Raw genomic sequence first — 12,372 nt, forward strand, 5'->3', positions numbered from 1 at the left:
GATTTTAAAGAAATCAAAGTTACTGGTGCTCTTTCCAAGGAAATTATAATACTGATGATACACCCTCATTAATGTTAGTCTTCTGGCTATAGTATTAAAGCAATATGTATTTATCAACACTGGTCACTTCTCTTTCTTCTATCTCAATACTGATAACTTCTCATCAATCCTTTTGATTCTATTAGAAGAACCCTAGAACTTCAGAGAATTTGGAAATGTTCAAGGGCTAGTAACTCCAAGAAAAAGCTTCCAGTTGTTTTTATCATATAGATTTACAAAAATACTATCTAAGATTCTTAGTGGGGAGAAAAGCAAGGGGAAATATGGGCCTGTTAACCTTATCCTTTCCAATAATAAACTCTAGGAAAAGGGCAACTAACAAGTAATCATTACATAATTGTATACAAATAAGTAAATAGAATACCAATAATGATTTAACACTGAAATGTTAGTGCAACTTAATAGTCATTAAGTAAAAACACTACTGTATCTGGGAAATGTAGTTGCTACTAATTTGAAAATCACTTTAAAGGAGCTCTTTCCAAACACATTGTGGATAATGTCATTCATATTTCTTGCATATATAATCAAAGATCACAAAATGTTATTTTCTTTTGTGTGTGACTTCAAAATCACTTGCTTCCTTTAATTAAAAATAACCTTTATTGTATTTTCTCATTATAAAAGCAATGAAGGTTACTGACATATTTTAACATGATTTTATTTATCCAGGAGATGAATGTTTCTTCAGAAACATATCTTTTTGGTTTATAATAAAACTCAATGAGAAAAATAACATTCAAACACAAAGAGACCCACTGAACCACACAGTATGGTATACCCTCTCACAGAACATTCATAGTCTAGAAATTAAACTTAGGGTCTATAAATAGCATACTTAAAAATTCAAGTCACCTAGATTTCTGCCCAGAACACAGACAACATAACTTACATGACAGTCCGACTACATACATGCAAATGCTAATACGAGAGCTTGAAAACGCCTTACATAGAATAAATAGCTAAATAAAAATATTGTCTGATCATCATCAGAAGAAGGGTCTCAGATGCAGAAAGAAGTCTGCACCGCGAGAGGAGCAAAATCATTACAGTACAGCATGCTACAAGCAGCTGATGAAAACCTCCTGCTGTGGGGCAGAGGAAGGAGCCTTCTAGAAGGCAGCTTGTGCATACAAAAGGAGCTCCAAGTTGCTGGATACTGAGCTGCCTGCAGCCCAGATCACTGCATCTTAGGTAACAGTCTTTGTACCATCCACAGTATAAAAGAACCACTGAGTACATAAAAACCACATACATTCTATTACTTTTCTTGCTACTCATTCTTTGGCCCAGCTAGTGAGCATTCTCAGCAAAAGGGGGAGACTGTTTAGAGCTAAAAACATAGTAGTATTCATTTAAAAAAATAGTCTTCGTTTATAAGATACAATAGACTTTAGGGAGCTTACATTCTTCCTCAGAAGTAATAGTATATTAAGATCACATTAACAAGAGACCTGTCTGTGCATTTGACACCCACGGATCTAGGGAGTAGAGAGCTAGCTAGCTAGTGCGTTGAGGTCTTGCTTCTCCCTGGCTTCTTCAGAGTGAGCATGCAAGATCAGCTGATCATGGCAGTGACTACTGTCTTCCATCTCAGTCGTGATAACTAGCTCTCAAAGTCGCCACCCAGCCATAGCTTTCATATAGACTACAGCACAACACCTCCCCTCCCCCTTTTCTTAGTGGAGGGGAGAGGGGTGTGCCAATACTGGGACTTAAACTCTGAGCCTGGGTGCTCTCCCTTAGCTTTATCACTCAAGGAGGTGATTTACTACTTGAGTCACAGCTCCAGTTCTGACTTTGTTTTGCTGGGTAATTGGAGATAAAAAAATCCTATGGACTTTCCTGCCCAGGCTGGCTTCCAACCATTGATCCTCTCAATACCAGCTTCCTGAGTAGCTAGGATGGTAGGTGTGAGCTACCAGCACCTGTCAACAACACTCATCGTTATTTCTTTGTGGGATAGCAACGACGCTCCACTTTTTTCTCTGCTTCTCATCACTACATAGCACTAAACCAGTCTTCTTCATCTAAAAGGAGAGAACATTCTTCATGTAGAAACCACAACAAAAGAACTTAAGTATGAGTACCCTTGAGGGGAGAGTGCCACAATCAGAAGCGGTCCTGAAAGGCTGGGGAAAGGAAATCTTCTCTAAGTGGAAAATGTGCTGTGGCCATTGCTCTTCTATCACCACAGAAGAGGTATTTTACAGAGAATTTCTCAGATACCCTTCCTTCCCCTGGCGATTTGTCTTTTTCCCACTGTTGGGGCCTGTAGGTGCAATGGATGCAAAGACCAGCTCTTAACTGCATGGGAAAGGCTTCCTGGAGTTCATTCCTCACCTAGAAATCAATTTTGAAGAGGTGCATTACACTTTAGGATTTTTTTAAAAGCCAGTTAGGGGCACACATAGTCACAGGTAGAATGTGAAATTCTTTTTGTTTCCAGTCATAGGGACTTGAACTCAGGGTCTGGGCGCTGTCCCTGAGCCCTTGTGCTCAAGGCTAGCACTCTACCACTTTGAGCCACAGCTCCACTTCCAGTTTTCTGGTGGTTAATTGAAGATTAGAGTCTCACAGGGACTTTTCAGCTCAGGCTGGCCATGATCCTCAGGTCTCAGCCTCCCGAGTAGCTAGGATTACAGGCATGAGCCACCAGTGCCCAGCCAATTCTTAAACAGAATGACATTTGCAAACCTGGGTGAAACCTAGCAAAGAGACAACAATCGATTGAGGCTGTTAAACGTTTTGAGGCACAGTATAGCTGATATCCCCACAATAGGCATGAGGGGTAAAAATGAGATGTTTCTCCAGGCCCCAGACTCCACTCAATGTCCTGTTCTAGCCTTTGGTGGTGCTGACTTCCCAAGCTTTTCAGTAGATGGCTTTCTCGGAGCAATCTGGTCAAGGTTGTAATGTGAGGGATGCCACAGAGACCGATGTTTGCATATTCTGCGGAGTGTTCACCCCCTATGAGTCAGAGAGGAAGAGAAGCAAAGCCATTTACTGTAGCCAAAAGATGAAGAGAAGGGAGTAGAATCCCTCCCTACCCCCATCCTCTCATCCCCAAGTCCCCATGCAGGCGCAGACATACTACCATGCATCCACATATCTGGACTCTGGGAAATCAGGCAAACTCTAATGGCATAGCTATGGGCTTCTTTTCCCGAGAAGCCCACCTTGTGATCACAATGGGCCAAGTGCCCTTTTACACCTGAGCCACAAGCTGCAGACCTAAGATGTGAGATGTGAGTGGGCATACCCCTGTGGTTAAAAACAGACAGACAAACAAGAGTATACAGGCTACTCAGTCAATGTGATCAGGAGCTATTTGGGTCCTGAGGACAATCTCTTCTGTTGTACCTGCCTGTTCTGAAATCAATTATTAAATAGATCAACCTCTTCCCATAATCTAGGACTTAATGTTTTACCTTGTAAAAACAATTTTCCCCCACCAAGTCTTCGTCAAATGTTAAATGTGCCTGAGTCAACTGCTACCATTAGAACGAAGGTTTTGATTTGGTGGGTATGAGGTAGAACCTGAGACTATGCATTCCTAATGAGCTCCTGGGTCAATGAAGAATAAGGCCAGGGAATAGTGAAACAACCACATCTGTCCAGAAATGAAAACACCCTCTTGGCTATAATCTTTTTAGAAATAGGCAGGGTATATTTTAAAAGCAACAGTCAACAAGTTCTAAAAGATCTCTTAAGTTCTTTCTTTATAATGAGTTATATGAGTTATATATTGCTGTTGGGAATCATGACCCTACATGGTCAAGTGTTAAGGATTTTCCTGGTTCTTATACAGGCACCAGCAGGTATGCATGACTACTGATGTTCATGTACCTCCAATGTCCTTCCCACCTTCCCCAGAAGGTGGTGACAGAGGGCCATGCCTGTTCCATGGTTTCCAGTCACACTGAGAAATACGTTGGTTTGCCCAAGTCTGTCTTGTACACAATGTTGACATTATGCCGCAGTATGAGGTAAAGGGGTAGGAAGTGGTTGTGGAACATAATCCAAGATACAAAACAAAAAACCCAGAAGTCTTCTGATAGGTTTGAATTATTCAACAATTTTATTTACCCATTCTATGCACTCCCTCTCTCTCTCTCTCATACCCTCCCCCCAAAAAAACCCATTTCAAATACAGTTATATATACCTTAAATAGATCTGAGTAAAATATTTTATCATTATCACCTAATTGAATTAGAATGCTGCTAAAGATTGACAATCCCACTTTCAACATAGTTTTGCCTAGGAAACCTGCAGTGGAACTCTGCTCCTCCAGCCCATTTCCATCCAAAATAGTACTCAGCCCCACTCCTATTCCCCTCCAAAGAGCACCATTCGTGACCAGTCCTTTGCCATAGAAAAGCCATCACCCTATGAGAATGATCAATATTGTTACTTCGGTGTAGAAAAAATATAAATATATAAGGAATTCAGACACAAAAACAGTAGGTAGATTTTGGTCAGATTTCCAGCAAAAGTCTTATTGGAAAGAATACTTGTTAGTCAGTCTTAAAAAATCAAGTTCTTGAATTCAAAATTTCCTTTGAATTCTTACTTATTAGATTAAAAGCTGAAGACATGACAGACTTAAAACTTTCATGGAATGGCATAAGCCAGGACAGAATAAGTGCACAATACCAAGAGTCCAGGAACAGACAGTAAAGCCCCAAAGTGGGGGACCAGGTGAGACAAAATCTAGCAGACATCACAACTTCAGGCTCTGAACAGGTACTACCTTAGCTGAGTTCATCCAATACCATACATATGATGTACAACTGTCATCTTAAAAAAACAACAAAGAGAGTTTGGGCCACTGTTATATAATATATGCCTATGAAAAATAACAGTGTACAGAAATTCCCAGTGAGGAAAACATGCTTAGTTTTGTAAGTATTTAGTGCCTTTTTTAAAATTAGGAAGCGTGGTATAGACAGAGAATTATAATCATGTGCATAGATTACCAGGCAGTACAATGGAAAAACAGGTAGGTTGTTGGCTTATAGACTTACTAGAACCTGTCAGTTGACATGGTAAATATATATTGGACATACTGCTGATATATGTTATCTCTAGGGGAAAAAACATTAAAGATCTGAAACTCAATGTTGCAACCTGATTCAGTTGTTATATATTCTTAAGGTCGAAGTATATACAAGGGAAGTTGGGTAATGCTAGTAAATTTCCTAACAATAAAGACAACATGGGTTTTGGGCTTGGAAAAGATATCAGATGTTCAGGAGACAACATCACCCAGCTGTTGAAATTAATTGCTACTGGACAAGTTTCACCTTGTCCACTGAAAACCCCAAGCATCAAAGAGTTTCTCTAGAACTCAAGTCTTCAGTTCCCGGAAAAAAAAAAAAAGTAAAATCTAAAATGGACTTGTTTCCAAACATGTATATCAAATTTGGTTCTTCAAATACCAGTGCTTCTGGAGATCAAATGTGGATTGCAAAGGGAACCACCCAGATCCTCGCTTGAAACACTTAACCAGTCAGTCTTAGAGTAAAAATATATTGGATCCCCAGGCCTAACTTTTTGAAAGACCAGGACAATGATATAAAGCTAGCACGATGCATGTTGTTAAAGGATTTTCTTACCTTCATCCCTTCTTTAAACTGAAACAAAACACTAACTTTCAAATAACTTACATACTCCCTCATTCTGCTTTGAAGCAAGAAAAAGAAATCTGTATTAGGAATTTCCTTTCCTTACTCTATACTGGTAATAAAAGGCTAAAGTCTTCACCTATTTTCCCATAGCAAAACTCAAAGCCTCAGCAAAGAGTACTCCAGAGGTCATCTTTTCTTTGTAGGATTTGTGATATAAACCCAAGAAAAGTAATATGGACCTACCATCAGTATGCCTTCAAGCTAACAAGGGGTGAGAAGGGCAGAAAAAGATGGAAGTGGCACTTCTTACTATTTGGAATAAGAGCTCGATTTGATTCTGTATTGTCCTGGCTTCCCCATTTTGAAGTTTCTCTGAAAGGCTCTTGCTCTAAAAATTGAAAGATGTCAAAAATCTTGCTGCTTTCAAATCCTAACTTCTTCTGTCCTATAATAAGGCCACCTTGGTTCCTTTTCTGGGTGAAGCAAATCAGTACTTTGCAAAATAGTCAACAGAGAGTCAGAACAGATGTCTAAGAACCTGTCTATGATGACGGTGTTTATAATAGGTTAAATCAGTGCTAGTTGGTCAAAGAAAGTTCCTTCAGAGACACACAGCCTAATCCCTCAAAGTTTGCTCTTCTCATTCATTATCTCTGATTTATTCTCACTTCACACATAGTAGAGAAGTTTGAATTCCAATCCAAGCAAAAGTTAAACAAGGCTAGCTTTAAAAAGTGTCATGTGGGGGCTGGGGATATGGCCTAGTGGCAAGAGTGCTTGCCTCCTATACATGAGGCCCTGGGTTCAATTCCCCAGCACCACATATACAGAAAATGGCCAGAAGTGGCGCTGTGGCTCAGGTGGCAGAGTGCTAGCCTTGAGCAAAAAGAAGCCAGGGACAGTGCTCAGGCCCTGAGTCCAAGCCCCAGGACTGGCCAAAAAGGAAAAAAAAAAGTGTCATGTGCACCTCCTGGGCCACATCTCCTTGTCACATGTGGGGAGAGGGCATCCCTACCCTCTAACTCTTTGTCCATGGGACAAGAGCCAGAGCAGCGATTTGTTCTCCACCGCAATGTCAACACTTCTAGATTCAGTGAGCTGTTCTTTTACACAGGTTCACTTGTTATGAATTGCATTGTCCTCTGTCTCAAAGTAACTTAGTTCAGGAGAAGAAGCTTTTCCTTTTCTTCTGTGGGTTCTTGGCCCAGTTCACAGTCCCACAACTAAGGACACTAAAGACATTGTGTGACAGCTCACTAGGAAGAGCAGGTTACTTTCTATCGTAGATATAGTGTTGAAGGAATCTCTAAAGTTTCCAGATTTTAGAAACTGGCTGAGGTATTCTAAGAGGAATGTAACAGTAAAAAGGACCTAAGGCTAGGAGGCAGCTGCCTAAAGTGACAGTCTTAATCATCTGTGTGTGTGTGTGTGTGTGTGTGTGTATGTGTGTGTGTGCTGGATCTAGGGCTTAAACTCAGGGCTTAAGTCCTCTCCCTTGCCTGTTTTGCTCAAGTCTGGTGCTTTACCATTTGAGCCACAGCTCTATTTCTGGAGTTTTGGTGGTTAATTGGAGGTAAGAGTTGTATAGACTTTCCTGCCCTCGGCTGGCTTCAAACCACCATCAGATCTCAGCCTTTTGAGTAACTAGGATTACAAGTGTAAGGCACTGGTACCCGGCAGTCTTCATCATCCTAGAGGTTCTATGTACCTCTTGCCAGCCTGCTTAAGATCCTTATCCAAGAATAGTAATTTAATTTAGTGCTTCGTTCCACATCCCCCTGCAATGTGAAGAGGAAAAGATGAGACAAGCACTTAGCATAACTTGCCTGCCTTTAATTTCATATTGAATTCTGCCCTAACATCTAACTCCAAAGAACTGTCCTCTCAGAACAAAGAAAGCTCAGAATTCTAAAGCTGAAATGTGTCTAAGAAACTACTGCACCCAGCTTTATCAGGTGGAGTTATTATCCTGGAGTATGAATCAGAGTCATAAGGAAACACATATATGTCCAGACACTAATCCCAGAGACTGAGAATTAGCACTCAGCCCGACTCAAGTGGACCCAGACAGATGTAAAAATTCTGAAGGGGATTCTAAGGAATGCTCCTGGTGAGAATGGTGAAAGAACTTCTAGCACAAAAAAAAAGAAAAAAGAAAAGAAAAGACTCTGGAAAAAGAGCAAACTTTCTCTTACCAGTTTCTACTACAAAACGATTGAGAGCTAGGGAGCCACCTAACTCTTCTAAGTCTCCAGAGAGCTTAGGAGAATGTACACATGCACACCCACTTATTTCATATGCAAATTTGGGAACAGAGGTTAAGGCAACATAGGCCATTAAGGGGCAGATAATCCCGGCTTTCGAGTCCTACTTCACACACAAAGACAATGACAGGGCAGAAATAGAGTCAAGGACTGTGGTTCCCTGGGACATCTTGGGACATTAACATGAAAGAGTCTCTTTAAAAATGAAGTGGGGAGGGGCTAGGACTATGGCCTAGTGGCAAGAGTGCTTGCCTCCTACACATGAAGCTCTCCGTTCGATTCATTAGCACCACATATATGGAAAACGGCCAGAAGGGGCGCTGTGGCTCAGGTGGCAGAGTGCTAGCCTTGAGTGGGAAGAAGCCAGGGACAGTGCTCAGGCCCTGAGTCCAAGGCCCAGGACTGGCCAAAAAAAAAATAAAAATGAAGTGGGGAAATAGGAGAGATTACATTGATCATCAAAGCTTTTCCACATTAGAAAAATGCATTAAAAGAAAATTTAGTTTAGGGGGCTGGGAATATGGCCTAGTGGCAAGAGCGCTTGCCTCCTACACATGAAGCTCTCGGTTCGATTCCCCAGCACCACATCAGGTGGCAGAGTGCTAGCCTTGAGCGGGAAGAAGCCAGGGACAGTGCTCAGGCCCTGAGTCCAAGGCCCAGGACTGGCCAAAAAAAAAAAAAGAAAAGTGTGATAAAAAAATTACTGGACAACAATGAGCAGTTTCCGTGAAATCTCTCTCTCTCTCTCTCTCTCTCTCTCTCTCTCTCTCTCTCGGAACAATTTGGACATCACTGTTGGCTTATAAGTCTAGCTCACTCCTTCTAAACAGGCCCAGAGATCATGAGCTGTAGCAAGAGAGTTGCTGTGATGAACAAGAAACCTGAAAGCCACAGGAGGAAAATGTCTACCTGAACCAGAGCCTGAAAGAACTGTTCTCCTGAACCCCATTCCACAGCCAGAAAAAGACCATACCCAGTTCTTCCCAGGGGGAACATCAACAAGACAACTCACATCCTCAGAGCCTTGGCCCCAGACCATTAAAGACCTGCGGTGTTTCTCATGGAAAGAGCCTCTCACCCTATGTCCGCCTGCAAGCTGCAGAGCATTCTGTGGATGTTCTATAGCCTGGGTGGACTGGGCTGGAGATGAGGGTAGAGGGAATGGAAAGGGAAGACTCCCCAAATGCAGCTCCATAAAGACTCACTGTACACACCACCAAAGGAACCCAAACGTCTCCCACACCAACAGCCCCTTCCTTCAAAAGACACCACCACGCCATGCACAACACCGGACAATCCAAGAGGGAGATGGAAGGGGGGGGGCGGTAAGTCAGGGAAGGATAGTGGCCAAAAGACACAAGAAAGGGACAAAGGTGAAAGACAAATGGGCTTTTGTGTCTCCGTCCAACACCATCCCCCAGTTCACCAACACAGGACATTGCTAAGTCTAGACACCAGGAAACAGAAAATCCCACATTCTTGAGGCGTGCTTAGCCCCGCTCTCCTCCTCCTCCTCCAGACCACCCCAACTGGTCACCTAGCCTAACAGACCCATCTGGCCATCTTGCCCCCAGGTAAGGAAATACTCCAAACTGGAGAATGGGTCGAGTTGGTCTGCACAGGCAGGACGCACGCGGCCCATTCTGCAGTCAGACAAATGGTAAGGTGCTCAGGGTAAGGGTGGGGGGTGGAAGTTAAGTTACTCCTTGGTGATTAGTGACAAGGGCTGGAGGGAGACACACGGTTACACCACCGGAATGCTGACTTGGGTCTTCGGCTGGTCGGCCCCTTCTTGCAAGTCCAGGGCACGAAGAGGGCTGAGGGGCTTGAGGGGCCGGCTCCCAACACTGTAATTTCTTGGACGCCTGATTGTATTCGAACTGGACAGAGGCGTAAAGCTGTTCCTTCTCATCCTTACAGGGGTTTGGTTCTTGGGGAGGTTGTTCTGATTGGAAATGGAGGGACACCATACAAATGAAAGCCATGCCAACAGCTGACCCATAAAGGTAAAAAAAAAAAAAAAAAAAGCTCATAAACCAAAACTTCCTTCCTCCTGCTTTTCTCTACATAGGGTCTCACAAAGGATACGACCTAGTCTCCTAGCCCCAGAGGCTAAAAGGGTCATAGTGCAATCCATTCCCTGAGCGTCACATTCCAGAGCAGGAAAGGGGCCTAACAAGGAAAGGCTTGACCTACTGCACAGTCTACCAGGGACAGATAGAGAAACCCACCAAAACCTGCTGGCCCCACCTGGCAGACTCCTTTAGGCCCTGACTTATAAGGGCCTTCTGGGGCAAGAAAGGGGGAAAGGGGTCAGGAAGAATCTGCGTATCACTCCAGCCAAACACTTTCCATATTTAACTGAATTTCCAGGAACCAACTTTCCAGGCTAAGATTCATGAAAGAGATACTCATTTCAAGAAATAGAAAAATAACTCCCACATCTTTTCCTTTTGGAAGTAAGCAGGCTACCTAGGCCATGAGTACTGGATCTGTTTCCCCTTTGAACATCAGAGAACCCCAGTCTCTTGATGCCAAAGGTTCGAAGACTCAAGGTAGGAACCTGGCATGCTTATCCGCGGGAAAATACTTACGGTTGGCTTGTCACGGTGTGTGTTCACAGCCTCCACATTGAGGGTAATGGTTTCTACTTTGCACCCTGAGAAAAACAGCACAAAGAAAAGCCTTCAGGAAAAGGAGTCATGGAACATTCCTGGAGTTCAGCACAGGGAATTGTACCGTCGAAGCATCACAAATACAATGGAAGGCACTAATGGACGTCTCTGATGCACAGGGCTAATGAAGTTCAATTTCCAGACAATTTTTCAGAGACAACTCAGATTTCCCAACCTCCTCCATCCCTACTTCCTGCCAGCCTGCGTGCATAGTTACCATAGGCCACAGGAGTAAGTTTGAAGATGGTATGGAGCGGACACTTCAAGTATGGTAGCTCATCTGAAAACAGAAAAAGGCAGGTGAAGGAAGGCACTTAGAACTACAGAGTAAGGTGGAGTGGAAGAGAGAATCTAAGATGCTCATGAGGTGTTTACTTTACCCTGACCACCCCCTGCAGTTCTAGGAAAGCATCAAGACCCAAGTGGTAAGGAAGGAAATATGGTCAATCTGGATCCTTTCACGAAAGCAAACCAGGAGTTAAGAGCTATAGACAGGACGAGAAGACGATGGCGTATTGTGGCCAGCCTGGAGGGCTTCCAATGGCTGGGGGAGTGGAGAAGGGAAGTACCAGAAGGCAGCAGCTCTTCCTTATTGTTCTTACGAGAAAAAGCTGCTCCATCCTCAACTCAAAAGATGAAGATGCTTCTAAGATACCACCACCTCTCAGTAACCAGAGCAACAAGCTGGGACTGGTCAGCCACTCTCTGGATGCTGCCAGGAACATCCACACAACACTGTGTGCTTTCGCCAGGCAAGATCCCGCAGTGCCAAAGCAGCTGCCCTGCACTGAGAGCTTTTGTAGTAGCTGAGTGAAGTCAGCAAGTAGTTGACAGATGGCTGCTGGGAGTTACGCTCTGTTGCCTGAAGAATGTACTGTAATTTGAGTGGAAGATGGGGAGGACCCATGGCCAGGAATCCTGGTAGTGCTGTGCGCCCCGCCCTCTCCCCAGGAAGGTGTCTCCCGGCCTGTCCCTTAATGGCACCTGCGCCCTTATCCAAGAAGTAGGCCAGGAGGCAGCGCATGACAGCTTGATGGGAGATGACAAGGACATTGCCCTGCCGTTCCAGCTCCATGATGACAGGCTCCAGCCGCTGTACCAGGTCCTGGTATGACTGTGGGGAGAAATGGGGTGAGCTGGTAGGAGGCCAGATGCAAGCTGGCTGTCAAGATGGTGACTGAGTCCCGGAGTCCAGAGGTCACTTCCATTCCCTGGCCGGCGTTCCTCCCGGAGGCTCAGCACGTCCACCCCGCATCCTCTTCTCCCCAGCATCTCGAGTATACTCAGATCTTGAAAGATCCGTATTTAGACCAAGAAAGCTACAACTCCAGGAAGGAAGTTGGAGTTCAAACTTTCTTTTCCTCTTTTGTCCACAGATTCATAAGTAACAGGTAAGGCAACAAGAAAACTTAGTTTACTGGACTTTTGCCATTTTATTTACTTATGCCTTGGACATCCCTAGAATAGAAAACCACTTCCATGAGAAAACAGCTTTCTAGAGATGACGGGGATATAAGTCATGACCCATGTACTTTACCTGGTGACTATTGGCTGGGGTGAGGTGAGATTGAGAATTTAAAAAAAGGTAAAAGAAAAAAAATGGTCGTGTTGATTCCACATCATCCTCAACACAGAGGACCTCTTATCACCTCCCCCCCCCCCCGAAATCATAACAAATGTGGTATGTGATTGTCTCGCCTGAATTATCCAAAGGTAGGAAAACAAGGGATGCCGGAGCCACC

At 43.6% G+C, this 12,372-nt stretch overlaps 1 protein-coding gene across 9 annotated transcripts in view; it reads right to left on the reverse strand.

Annotated features, from left to right (window-relative positions):
- Positions 1-12,372, reverse strand: part of LOC125359314 (6-phosphofructo-2-kinase/fructose-2,6-bisphosphatase 2) — a 38,135-nt gene that overhangs the window by 11,852 nt on the left and 13,911 nt on the right. For 2 of the 9 annotated variants that reach the window (XR_007212533.1, XR_007212532.1), the window contains exons 13-16: positions 11,615-11,744; positions 10,848-10,910; positions 10,550-10,614; positions 9,721-9,900 (exon numbers count right to left, since the gene is read on the reverse strand). Coding sequence is in view for 6 of the 9 variants with exons in the window: in XM_048356980.1 (XP_048212937.1) it covers positions 2,965-3,030; positions 9,709-9,900; positions 10,550-10,614; positions 10,848-10,910; positions 11,615-11,744 (516 nt within the window). In the remaining 3 variants the exon portion in view is untranslated. The other 7 variants (XM_048356981.1, XM_048356980.1, XM_048356982.1 and 4 more) reach the window with 7 other exon arrangements.

This window comes from Perognathus longimembris, chromosome 11 (assembly GCF_023159225.1).
Source record: "Perognathus longimembris pacificus isolate PPM17 chromosome 11, ASM2315922v1, whole genome shotgun sequence".
NCBI classification, from domain to species: domain Eukaryota; kingdom Metazoa; phylum Chordata; class Mammalia; order Rodentia; family Heteromyidae; genus Perognathus; species Perognathus longimembris.